We start from the raw sequence: 13,262 nt of genomic DNA on the forward strand, positions 1-13,262 counted from the left end.
TTCAGAACATAAAATACAATATCGTAGATGAATGTGGAATGATTACAATGATTGAAAGTAAAAATAAACCATGAATACTGTTGTGAAGGAATAAGTCGCACAGTATTTATTTTGTGAGTTATCCCCTCTCCCCCTCTAGTTTACTCTCTCCCCCTCTCTGATTGGCTCGCACCCTGCAGCAGCCTCCCCTCAGCAGCATGCGCTCCTCCGGTCTGTCAGTGTTCTGTTGCAGGACCGGCTCTCTGTACGCAGGACTAATGACAGACTCGGACCAGGATAGACTCGTGCCAAAACGGACCGGCTGAACCGAATTCTCTTGATTCTGTCTGTTCTGTGTGAAGGATCTTATTAACCGGCTCTCTTGGGCTTGGTTCGGCTCGGCTTGGGGCTCTGCTTCTCTGTTGTGGATCTGTGTGGTTCCGTCTGTCCTGGCTTGGAGCGAAATGATAGGGGTGGGAAACCGGACCGGAACGCGACCGTATGAATGAGAGAGAGGGAGATGGAGAAACTACTGAAGCAGGTAAGAGCGCGTGCGTGTGAGCCACAGCTTGTTTATTGGTGTGTGTGTGTGTGTGTGTGTGTGTGTGTGTGTGTGTGTGTGTGTGTGTGTGTGTGTTTTGTGTATATTTATCAAATTGGCGCTATAGAAATAAAGATTGATCGATCAGACCTTTCTATAAAAACTAAGTAATAATAATGAAAAATCTGCTTGCCATGTGTTGATATGTGCGTCATCTGTATGCATGCTGAAGACCCATAACGAAGACATCTGGGCTCTGTGGCTCAGAGGATGAGTGGGTCGTCCAATTACCCATAGGCAAACAGTTTGATCCTGAACTGTTGAAGCGTCCTTGTGTGAGATGCAAAACAGTGAACTGCTCTTGGTATGTACAGGATGTGTTTGAATATGCAGTGGTTTGGATCTCAGATGTCTGTGAACATATTTTATAAATCAAGAAAACATCAAAATCCCTGATGAAGACAGTGTGATAGGCCTACATCAAAGTCCAGAATCAGTTCCTCAATGTAGCCTGCCCTACTGTTTTGCAGATTGATAAGTCAATAAATGTATGTGTAAAAAACAAAAAGGACAAATATCAAACGGCAGGAGGTGGAGTTGCTGCAACAGAACAATTTAGCCTTCTGGTGCCTGGAACAGCTGGAACCTGGACCTAACCGGCTCAACCACTGGTATCTATACAGAATCCTGCACGAACCAGAGGGAAACTAACATCCGTCCAAATCAATCCAGTTATTTACAGGAACATGAATTGAGAGGAGCCCACATGAAGCCAAAACAGCTCTGAAGAATCAAGAGGAAAAAGAAAGACCAACAAGAAACCAAAGGAGCCAAGAGTAACCCAATGGATACCTAAAGTACCCAGAGGAGCTTTGAGTAACTTGAAGGAAGCCAAAGGAACCCAAGAAGAACCCAGGGAGCCCACAGGAACCCAAATGACCATAGAGTAGCCAAGAGCTATAGGACGAACCCAAGAGAGCCCAAAGGAACATAGATACAGAAAGAAGCTACGAGAATCCTCAAAAACTCAACATTTCTTTGAAAAATCCAGAGGAACCATCAGTAACTAAAAGGAACCCGCAGAAACAGGAAAATATCAACAGAAAGTAAGACGAAGCCAAAATACCCAAAGGGTAGCCCAGAGGAAATTAGATGAACCAACAGGAACATAAAGTAACACAGAGTTTACAGGAACCAAAAGGAACATATAGAGAAGACTAGATGAACCAGAAGCTGCCCAGATTAACTTTGTCAATAAACAACATAATCGATGATCCCTTTAAATCCCTCTCTAGGACCTTCTTCAGAGTAAGCGTTGTTGGAACCTCATCATCACTCGTGAATTAAAACTTCTAGCCCTAAAATAACTGTAGAACTCGGATGATCCCAGGTTAGCTCAGATTAGCTAGTTGTGGACCTTGGTTAAGTTTATTTTTGATGAAGTGTAAAAATATTCTAGAGACAGCGTCACATGTTCGTGAAGTCTTGAAGTTTCTCTCTTTTTGGTCTCATTGTCACGTGGAGAGAGAGAGAGAGAGAGAGAGAGAGAGAGAGAGAGAAGGAGAAAGAGAGAGAGAGGGCGTGAGAGAGAGAGAGAGAGAGAGAGAGAGAGAGAGAGAGAGAGAGAGAGAAGGAGAAAGAGAGAGAGAGGGCGTGAGAGAGAGAGAGAGGTATATTAATGCTGGAGGGTGCTGGCGTTTCACCAACATACATCATTCTATATATAGAACTCACACACACATACACTGGACCACACACACACACACACACACACACACACACATGCAGATGCACACACACACACACACACACACAGCTGAGGACTGTTTCATTCAGTTTTAAAGGATGGACAATGAAATGAGAGGAAGAGAGAGAGAGAGAGAGAGAGAGGGGAATAAAATGACTGTCAGCACCTGAGGGGGCGATCGACACACTCATCCATCACTTCCTGTTTCTGTCTGCTCTTTTCATTCCTTCAGCCTCTTCCTCCTCCGCCTCTCATCTCATCACAATGGAGAGAGACAGAGAAAGAGATACACAGAGAGACGGGGTGTCTGGGTAATGAAGTCCTCCTGCAGAAGGCTGCTTCTATATCACAGCGAAACTATTTCAACTAAATGACAAGTTTCCTGTTGTCATCCTGACACTGCTTGGTAACCACCTAGCAACCACTAAGCAACCAATTATCAACGACATAGCAAGCTCTAAAATACCCTTAAAGGTCCTGACACACCAAGCGGACGGCAAAGAACTAGTGGCGACGAACGCCGCCTGTGGTGTGGCCTCACATCGTCTCACGCCTTGGTCAAAAAGTTGCACTAGAACACACCGCAAAGGCTACAGCCGACGGCCAACCACCACGTCAATCTGCGCATGAGTGGAGCAGCGGCGGTAGCTCGTTGCTATGATACGGGAAGCCCATTTCCACACCGCTGTCGCTCACCACTTTGTATCATCGGTAGCCTACTAATCGAGAACAATGTCTGATGAAAAGTTGAAAATGGCGCTGGCGTTGTCAGCCCTAAGGAGAAACCTCTGAACAACCAATCAGAGTGATCCCTCTCACCGACCGCTGACGGCGATTCAACGTGTCGAATCGGCGTAAAAAAAGGCCAACGGAGCCGGACACACCGCAAAAAACTAGGGCGACGATCGCTCACCGACGGTCCAACTAAGACTGACGGCCAACGATCTCCTCGGTGCGTCAGGGCCTTAAGTCGCCAATAGCAACCACTTAAGGATAACATTAAGCCATAACCTTTACACTGAGCAATCACTATGAAACCTTGTAGCATCCAATCGCACTTAGCAATGATATAAAACGTACCTAGCAAGTGGACTAGCATTAGCATGTCCGTAGCTGTGTTTAGCTGCCGGTACCTTCACAGTAGGACTTTTGACGAGGAGGTGGGCTGATGTTCTTATTCATCACACCTCCTCACTGACAAGACACATCACACATTTCATGTTTTCTAAGATTTGAAACGGCAGGGAATGTGTTGTTTCTGTCTGAAACTGCCGGTGATTCAGCTAAACACCACCTGCTGCTGCTGCTGCTGCTGCTGCTGCTGCCACACACTGACACACAGAGTCCAACAAATACACACACACACACACATACACACACACACACACACACGCAGGAATATACAGTAAATACCGATTGATGCTTGAAGTAGTTTGAGAACGAATACAAAACTGGGAAAAAACATTCAACTCTACGGCCTGTCGTGGGAAGACAGAAACTAAATGTTTACAGGTTAAATAACAAACCATGGTGGAGAGACTGATGGGATACAGTCAGAGAGACAAAGAAGAGAAAAACATTCATCATCTTTGTTCTTCTGTCATCGACTGATCTGAGTCGGTGGAGTCGTCCTTGACTGGGCTTTTGGATCATGTCTCATTACGCCTTTCATTTCTACAATTCTACAATTCACTTATCAGACGCTTTTCTAGAAAAAGGGAACAATGTCAGTAAGAGCAAACGATCAGCTTTGAGTCTGATTGGACACACAGGTGCTGACAGGAAGTGACCAGAGGCAAAGCACAACATTGAGGGCAGTTCTTGAGAGCTCTAATCAGTATAGAAACCATCTTATAAGTCGTCATTATCAAACAAAAACCATTGTCATTACCATCATCATCATCAATAATATGGAGACCATCATCATTAAGTTAGTAGGTATTCATGAAAGAGCTGGGTCTTTAGCTTTTTCTTAAAGGTGCAGAAAAAGTTAATTTCACACACAACTGCATGTTTTTCATCTCTGATTGCTGATTCTTGTTTTGCTTATTACCCTTGGTGACATAGTTAGCCCTGTTGTCTCACAGCAACTAGTTTCCGGGTCATTTGATGATTTTTTATGATTACTTATAAAAATGGTTATGGTTACAATATTGACTCAAATATGCAATTTTAAAAATCAACCTCCTAGTCTTATGTCAATTTTGACTTATAAACTTCTATGCTGATTTATTTAAGAATTATATTAAGATATATTTAAGAATATAATTACAACGGTTTTTTAAGATTACAGAATTAAAGCATATAAAAAAAGTATTAGATTATGTTAAACATGTCTCAACAATATATAGGATTAATATAAAAATAAACAAATTAAAAAAAACATTACAATATGAATATATTAGAAGATTCAAAGAGCAGATGTGAGCTTATGAAAAGTGTTTCTCTTAGTTTGTGTTTTTGTTGATGTGTTAAGGTCAAACATGTGACCCCCCCCCCCCCCCCCCCCCCACACACACACACACACACACACACACACACACACACACACACACACACACACACACACCACATCGGTAACAGCTGATTGCCACATGAGCTCATGCCATGTGTTTGTATGTGGTGTCCACATCCCCCGTACAGTGTGTGCCAGTGAAGACAAAGAAAAAATCGGACCTACTTGGTTTTTGTTCCGGGCTGTAAACATTTCTGATGTGAAAAATGGCTTTTTTTTGGCTGTGGTGTGTATGTGACTCCTTTAAGAGGCAGGAACCTCGAGCAGAACCAGACTCATGTTGATCAGTCATCTGCCCACAGCTGTGTAGGAGTTCAGAGAGGGGATGGAGGGAGGTGGACTCCCTCTGTGATGTGATGTGGATTAGATTTTAAGGTTGACTGCGTATATGGTGTTAATGGAGCAAGTTTGAGGTGGACTAACTCTTTAGTGGGACTGAATAAAGACTTACTCTGTGGTATGACTGAGAAAGGGTTGAAGGACGACTATCTACAGTAAGTGACTGGATCAGAACTTAAAGGCTTTATATGTGATTTTTTTGATCCAGCAGATGTCGCCCTTGAGCACCAGCATGAAACCAAAACAACTTGCGCTGCATTGTTGTGTTAGCATGCTAATGCTAGCGATCTTTATTATGCTCGTATCTTCACACTGCATGTAAATTTACCTGAAATGAGCGTGATCTAGAAACACAGTTAAGCAGTGAGTACAGTATGTTATTCTTCTTTTCTCTAGTCCCTCAATTAAACAACTTTTATACGTGAGGGGAGGAGTCAGCCGGCCGTCCTGGCGATGTAAACAAACTGAAGATAGGACTCTGAAAACTCTGAAAACATCACAGACAGTGGGACTCGGGTGTTACACCCATTGTAGACAGTCATGACTCACAGAGTTATTTTCAGAGGATATACTTGATTTATATTATATTTAAGTGTGAAAAATCACATATAAAGCCTTTAAGGTGGACTGACATTGTTGAGTGATAGAATCATTGTTCCAGGAGCATTTGTCTGTGGTGTGATTGGACTCAGGATTTAAGGTGGACTGACCATATATAAACTGGATCAAGGTTTATGATGGAATACCTCTGTGGTGTAATTTGCTTAGGATTTAAGGTGGACTGACTCTGATTTGGAAACAGTTGGACTCTCAGTTTTAGCTGTTTGTCTTTCTGTGGTTATTATTGGTCATAACCTTGACTCTGTGAGGATCTGTTGTGCTGCCTTCACTGACCTCTGCTCCTCTGAGCGTCGTGTCAGTCGACTCTTTTGGACTCTGGGGGCTTCGACTGAACGTGACTCCATTTTTAACGTTCGACTCTGGCAGCTGTTGGGCCTCGTGGGGTCGCGTCCCATTAAGCTCAGGTGAATGAACAAGCTGTGGACGTGTCCTCAAACATTAGAAAACATTTGTACAAAGAATTATAGAATATGTTAGAACATAAACTACCTCAAAAACACATCATAGTGGTGATGCACTCTTGTGACCAAAATATAACAACTAACACTTTGAAACATTCACCACACATGACAACACCTGTGGACAAAACGAGCCGACACGGCATGCAGCACAGTAATCATTAATCTCGATTGTCTTTTATTATAGTGGGACGCCAAAATCCCAATTTACATTGAAACTCAATTAATTGCCTAGCACTAGTGTGTGTTCATCCATTGAGTACACATACAGATAATATACAATGTAGACTCTACATATGTAATTAATCTGTATGTTTATTGTATATAAATACTGTGTAATTATTCATGTGCAATCTTTCTTATACAAAGAGTACCCCTATAATTCAGTTTCTACAAAACGATAATGTTCTGTGATCAAAACTTACTCATGAAGTGCAGACATAGATGTATATTTATTACATGAATATGTATATGTATTAAGTTTATTCATGTGAAACATATTCAAAGTACACAGTGTACATAAAGTGTTGTGTATGCAGTGCGTTCATATTTATTCTGTATAATTATGCAGACACTAAATGTAGTGATACAGTATTTGAATGCAGTGGTTTCATTATGACCCAGTACATGTGGTATTATACAGTAATTATAGGGGAGGCAGCAGTGGAGAGCCAACCATATGGACACACCACCTGGGACCGCTTTGCCAATTTGAACGCTTCGCCTGCAAAAGACTCTCTCTCTCTCTCTCACACACACACACACACACACACGCACAAGGTTCCTGCTGTGTTCAGCCTGTTTGTTTTTCTTTATTTATTTAAAGGGACGGTATGAATGGACTTCAGATGTAAATCCACTAAATTAGATAAAAAGGATCAGTTTTAACCGTCTCCTCACTTTATGTTCTAAGACATGCCACGACAGTGAAGACAGCATAACTGTAGAAGCAGATAGAGTAAATTTGAATAGCACATAATTCACCCAACAGAACATCAGTGTTTTTAAATAAGCGCTACGGTGGAAGAATTAAATACAAGCAACACCATCATCTTGTATTTTATTGTTTCAAAATGTATTATTTATTATGTTAGTCTTTATGTGATATCATATCATATAATATTGTATCCTATCCTATTCATGGTATCAAATTGTATCGCATCATAAATCATACCTTATTGTAATCTATTTTGACATGTCATATTGCACCGTATTGTATTTATCACATCATATCGTACCATTATGTATTACAGGGTATCACATCCCTACTTATTGATAATAACTAGATTTTTATAGCATCTTTAAAAAAAATGGTTCACATACAAGCAAACGCAACATTAGAGCAAAGCATGAGAACTTAAACTATTTTACATTAAAAATAAATATTGGCCTGGGGTGCTGGTGGCGCAGTGGTTTGTGCGTGCGCCCCATGTATGGAGGCGCTGCTCCTGCAAGTGGGTGGCCCAGGTTCAAATCCCACCTGTGGCTCCTTTCCCGCATGTCATTCCCTACGCTCTCTCTCGCTGATTTCCAACTCTATCCACTGTCCTACCTCTCCATTAAAGGTGCAAAAAGCCCAAAAAAAAATATTGGCCAAAATAAAAAGATTCCATTGATGATTTGCCCTTGAGAAAAATGCTCTGGCTGCAGTGCTGTAAGCTAACATAAGCATGCGGCTCCTAACGATAATGACTTGAACTGTTTGCTCAGAGATGCTGAGGTGTTTGTTTAGTTTCCACGTGACTCCTCCCACTGAGCTGCTGTGTTAGCCTACCCGAAAAGAATACACACAACCCACAGCTCGAGGAAGAGAGAGTCCTGATCACAGCCTGCTGTATTATTATATCCATACATCTGTGTGTGTGTGTGTGTGTGTGTGTGTGTGTGTGTGTGTGTGTGTGTGTGTGTGTGTGTGTGTGTGTGTGTGTGTGTGTGTTTTGTCACGCCTAATGAATCATAATCAGTGAATATTTAACACACAGATATTACTTTAATGACTCTAATTGTTGGAGTATTGAGTCATGGACGAGTGACTCTTTCCTCCTGGCATCAGATCAGAGCGTCTGGTGGAGGATCAGCTCCCCCCCCCTCCTCAGTCATGTGACCATTTTAAACACCACTTGAGTGACGGACGGATCGCCTGCCGTGTCGGAGGAAACACGACAGAGCCGAGAGAGGATTCAAGTTATGGAATCATTCAAACATAAGATGTTTTTTTTTTTATTAGCTGATTTATTTTCAGCTATTTCCTGCCCTGGTTCCTGTGAGGCGGTCTGAGTCTGCGAGATGTTTAATGTGCTTATTAAAGTGTGGACAAACCAGCGCCTGTCTGTCTGCCTGTCTGACTGACTGCATGCCTATATATCTGCCTGTCTGTCCACCTTTCAGGTAACGTGATCTAAGATGTGTTTACAAAAGTGTTGACAGACAAACTTGTTTCTGTCCACATGTTTTTCTTTATTAATTCAATAAATTCATACTTTCACAATGTGTTAATGTCTGTTTTCTTGCATGTCTGCCTGTCTGTCTACCTGCCCTCCTACTGGTGTCTCTCCCTTTCTGTCTAACTGTACATCTGCCTGTCTGTCTGCAATTCTCTCCACCTGTCTGTCTGCTTATCTGTAGGTAACAGGTACCTTGTAAAGTTGTAAATCTGTGTTTTCCAGGTGGTGTGTGTCTGTGTGTTATTCTGTGGGCGAGTTTCCCCTGCAGAGTTAACCTGTGAGACTCTCATCCTGCTGTCGACCAACCTGACAGGTTAGCTTTCCTGTCTTTCTTACATTTTATTAACTCCCCCTTCCCCCCCGCCGCCCAAAAAAATAAGAAAAGAATGAAAGCTTAAATTTTCTGCCTTTTTGCTTTTTTTTCCCCCCTCTGCTTGTTTCTGTGTTAGCGAGGACGTTGGCGTTGTTTAACCAGACGTTCACCGTCAGCAACACTTCAGGTTGGTACGGCTAACTGCGGACTCCATCATCACAGACCGACTTTTCTTTGTGGTTGATTGTAGCCGCAGCAGCAACATGATTAGCACGCCGATATATCAGTTCAGTTCAATTCAATACACACAGATTTAGTTCAGACAGTTTTCAAAGAAATAACGTCTAAAGCTGCAACAATCGATCCTTTTTTTTTTTTTTGGTCAAAGGACATTCATCTCTTCTGATATAAATCAAAAGTCTGTCTGTCTGGTTGCAGGTCTGTACTGTGACCTGTCTGTGGATGGGATAGGAACGTGTTGGCCTCGCAGTGCAGCAGGAGAGCTGATCTCCAGACCCTGTCCTGAACAGTTCAACGGCATCCACTACAACACCACCAGTAAGTCTCTGTCTGTCTCGTAGACGGGAGGAACGAATAGTCAATGCTTCAAAAGTGAAGCAAAGGCATAATGGTCTTACATCTGCATTCTTTCTGGTGGTCAGCAGGGGGCGACTTCACTGTTTTCTGATTGTATAGAATAAGAAAATGAGTCGACTTCTCAGTTGATTTATTTAATCAGAAATCATTTTCCTCATGAGTATACGGTCTCAAGCTCTACTTTCAAGTCTTCTTCATGCAACTAATTTTGTAAATGATGGTCACACTAGGGGTCAAACAGACGATAAAGCAGGGTGTGCTTGAAAATGGAACTACCTGTGAACCAGGATAGAGACATAACAGTGGCCCTATTCAGACTGGTGTGATATTTACAACCCTAGAACGGTTCACCTTTAATCTGGATTTTGGGAAGGCAACATGGGGGGACGGAAACCTGAAAATGGGCTAATTTGTTTCCGCAGCAGACACACATTAGTTTCTGAAGCAGATCTTTAAAGCCCAACAATGGCGGTCGCCATGACCAACATGTAAACATGTTTATTAGCTGTAAAAATGGGCATTTTAAAAGAGGTGTTACTGTTAATGGTCGATTCCTCAGGTTTTTCAGTCAGCCTCAAGTGGACACTCGAGGAACTGCAGCGTCCCAATATGGCATCCTGTTATGATGAACACAGAACTGGCACTCTGCTTATTGTCAATATAATACTGTCTTATCCCTACTCAGCCCTCAGCCAATCAGGAGTGAGCTAATAAATCTGAGCCAATTCCAGCTCTGCACTCCTGAGCTTTTACAAACAGTGAGGAGACACAGCAGAAGATCTGTGACTTTTTATCTGGTGCCAGCTGGCTCAATTACATCCATCTGCACACTGTGTGTGTGTGTGTGTGTGTGTGTGGGCGTGTGTGTGTGTGTGTGTGTGTGGTAACATGTGTGTTTGTATTCAAATGTTTGTGTGAGTGTATTAATGAGTGTATGTGGGTGGCATTCAATTTCGTGTTTAATTAGAGGTTTAGTTGTTGATCTGACTTAATAGTGTGACTCATCAGTGTGTGTGTGTGTGTGTGTGTGTGTGTGTGTGTGTGTGTGTGTGTGTGTGTGTGTGTGTGTGTGTGTGTGTGTGTGTGTGTGTGTGTGTGTGTTTGCCTGTGGAACCAGCTGGGGTCTCACTCCATCATCTTCAACAGCATCACCTTCACATTCGGTGAAAAACCCTCTCTGCCTCCCTTCCCTTTTCATTAAATCTCTCGCCTCTGATTGGCCAGGCTCAGCTAACATACATGCTAATGAGCTAACTGTCACCAGCAATGAGTGGGCGTATTGATTCATTCATCTTATCAGTTACCGGAGCAGCTAAGCCTGGACTTATTGATCGAGCCGGCTGCATGGAACCGCCCTCCTCCTCCTCCTCCTCCTCGGGGGACTCGAGGCGATGTGACACCGGTCAGGACCAAATTACATCTCTGGTGTTGCCGTGTTTTACGCTGCATCCATTCAAAGTGATATCTAAAGATTGATTGTAATAAAACAGTTAATTGAATGAGCTTTTATTTTAGCAAATTTAATTAATCCTTTATTTAGGCAGGATGGTCCCGCTGAGACACAAGATGTCTTCTACACGGGGGATCCTGCTCATGTTGGCAGCGCGTTAAAAATACACAAATTATACACGGCGCTACACACAGGAAGTAGAAGAGAGGCACACGGGACAAACCCGTGATATCAATAAAATCTAATTAGGAAGGAGGAACATGTTTGTGAAAGAGCTGTACAGAAGCGAAAGGTCTATTCTTTTTCTTGTTTTTCTTCTCCTTCTTGTCCCTTTTCTTCTCCTCCTGATTGGCTTCTTCTTCTACCTCTTCTTCGCTCTCTTGTTCTTCTTCATGTTTTTATACTTCTTCATCTTCCTGTTTTCTTCCTTCGCTTCTACTTCTTCTTCTTCATCATCATCTGAAGACTTCTCCAATTAGCTCAACCAATCGACAAGTTTGAATTAGCTGCCTTCAATTACAAGCCATGATCTTTGTCTTTCTAACTCTGTGTGTGTGTGTGTGTGTGTGTGTGTGTGTGTGTGTGTGTGTGTGTGTGTGTGTGTGTGTGTGTGTGTGTGTGTGTTGCGCGCAGACAAGGTGTACAGAGAGTGTCAGTCCAACGGCAGCTGGGCTCCTCGAGGAAACTACAGTCAGTGCACCGAGATCATCGTCCTGGTAAGTCCGAGCGATACAGCCGTCGATATCAGGTAATTGCAGCGGGGAACAGGTGGAGGTGTAGACCGTGGGGTGTAAATAACAGTGGATGAAGCCTGAGTGGCGTCTACCATCGGTTACTAAAAGGGGGCTTTTTGACGCACAGCTTCTTCCGGCTGTCAGTCAGCGCCTAATTATACATTTCCCTAATCCTTCATAAATTCACCCCCTCTACAGTGTGTGCCGATACTAGGCTGTAAACCGGGCTGTATCCGAATTGCCAAGTACCTACTCAGTCTGTCAGTAGGCAGTACCTACTATCCGTGCTGTATACTGTTAGTACCTACTATTCAGTATGCACACACAGGAGGCAGATATTTGTTCCTACTTCTTTTGATTCATTCAGTATGGAAGTGACGTCATTTACTTTACCCGAACCGGCCGCATCCACCCAGTTTTTTAGTTTTTTTAGTTTAGCTTTATTCAAGAAGAGTAACGCGCATATACAGTCAGGTAAACAAAAAACAATATCACAATGTAAATCAAGTAAAAGGCAGATTAAATAACTAAATAACATACAGTACATAAAGAAAAGTACAAATGAAAGACAGTAAGATACAGAATATAAAATAAACCAATAAAGACGCATTTAAATAATGAAATCATTATTTAAATAGAGGGGGAAAGGTTTTATAATAATGCAGACATTTGTTTTATTTTCTGTTGTTAATTAAAAGTAGTGATTTCAGACGGGACTTTAACTCTAGATTAAAAATTGATTCAATTAATCCACGCTCGTTTGTTTTGATTTGGAGGCGGACGTGACGTGACGATTTACGTTTAATTTCGCACAGCATTGTGGGTGGTAAAATACAATTCATTTCCTGAAAGCACGCATCCGATCCATACTGCATGAAACCAGGAAGTTAGTATCCATACTGAAATGTTCAGTATACTGAGGTGGACCCAAAAAATGACCACTGAATGACCACGAGAGTTCAGTATACTGAAACTCCCTACTGAAAAGTACTGACTACTGAACTGTGACTATTCAGAAACGGCCCCAGTTTATTTTAAATCAGACATTTTAATACGGGGTGTGTATTGGACTTCCTGATCTTTGGGAGCCAGCCTCTAGTGGACACTCAAGAAACTGCAGTTTTTTTGCACTTACCACGTTGGCTTTATTTTCAACACCGCTGGTTGCCTCTTGGTGTAGACGGGTGGAGACGGAGAGATTAGGGCCTCTGGGGGGGAGGGAGGTGGAGAATTTAGGAGAAATGGGAGAAGAAAACAGGGTCAGTTTAAACTTCATTATCTGTGATAGAACAATGAACTGATCAATAACATGTAGCCCATTGACTTACAGTGTAATCTTACTGAATTACATCAAATGAACAGCACCCCTAACCTCATGTTTCTAAACATAGACAAAACCTATTGTGAGTGTGTGTGTGTGTGTGTGTGTGTGTGTGTGTGTGTGTGTGTGTGTGTGTGTGTGTGTGTGTGTGTGTGTGTGTGTGTGTGTGTGTGTGTGTGTGTGTGTGTCTACAAAACAAATAC

At 42.4% G+C, this 13,262-nt stretch overlaps 1 protein-coding gene across 1 annotated transcript in view; it reads left to right on the forward strand.

Annotated features, from left to right (window-relative positions):
• The first annotated feature begins 225 nt into the window (after positions 1 to 225).
• crhr1 (corticotropin releasing hormone receptor 1) overlaps positions 226 to 13,262 on the forward strand; it is a 24,925-nt gene continuing 11,888 nt past the window's right edge. The window contains exons 1-5 of the mRNA XM_061026828.1: positions 226 to 520; positions 8,867 to 8,957; positions 9,094 to 9,144; positions 9,396 to 9,515; positions 11,638 to 11,720. Coding sequence (XP_060882811.1) covers positions 485 to 520; positions 8,867 to 8,957; positions 9,094 to 9,144; positions 9,396 to 9,515; positions 11,638 to 11,720 — 381 coding nt within the window. The 5' untranslated portion in view covers positions 226 to 484. The remainder of the gene's footprint in view (positions 521 to 8,866; positions 8,958 to 9,093; positions 9,145 to 9,395; positions 9,516 to 11,637; positions 11,721 to 13,262) is intronic.

The sequence above is a fragment of the Labrus mixtus genome, chromosome 20 (assembly GCF_963584025.1).
Source record: "Labrus mixtus chromosome 20, fLabMix1.1, whole genome shotgun sequence".
Taxonomy (NCBI): domain Eukaryota; kingdom Metazoa; phylum Chordata; class Actinopteri; order Labriformes; family Labridae; genus Labrus; species Labrus mixtus.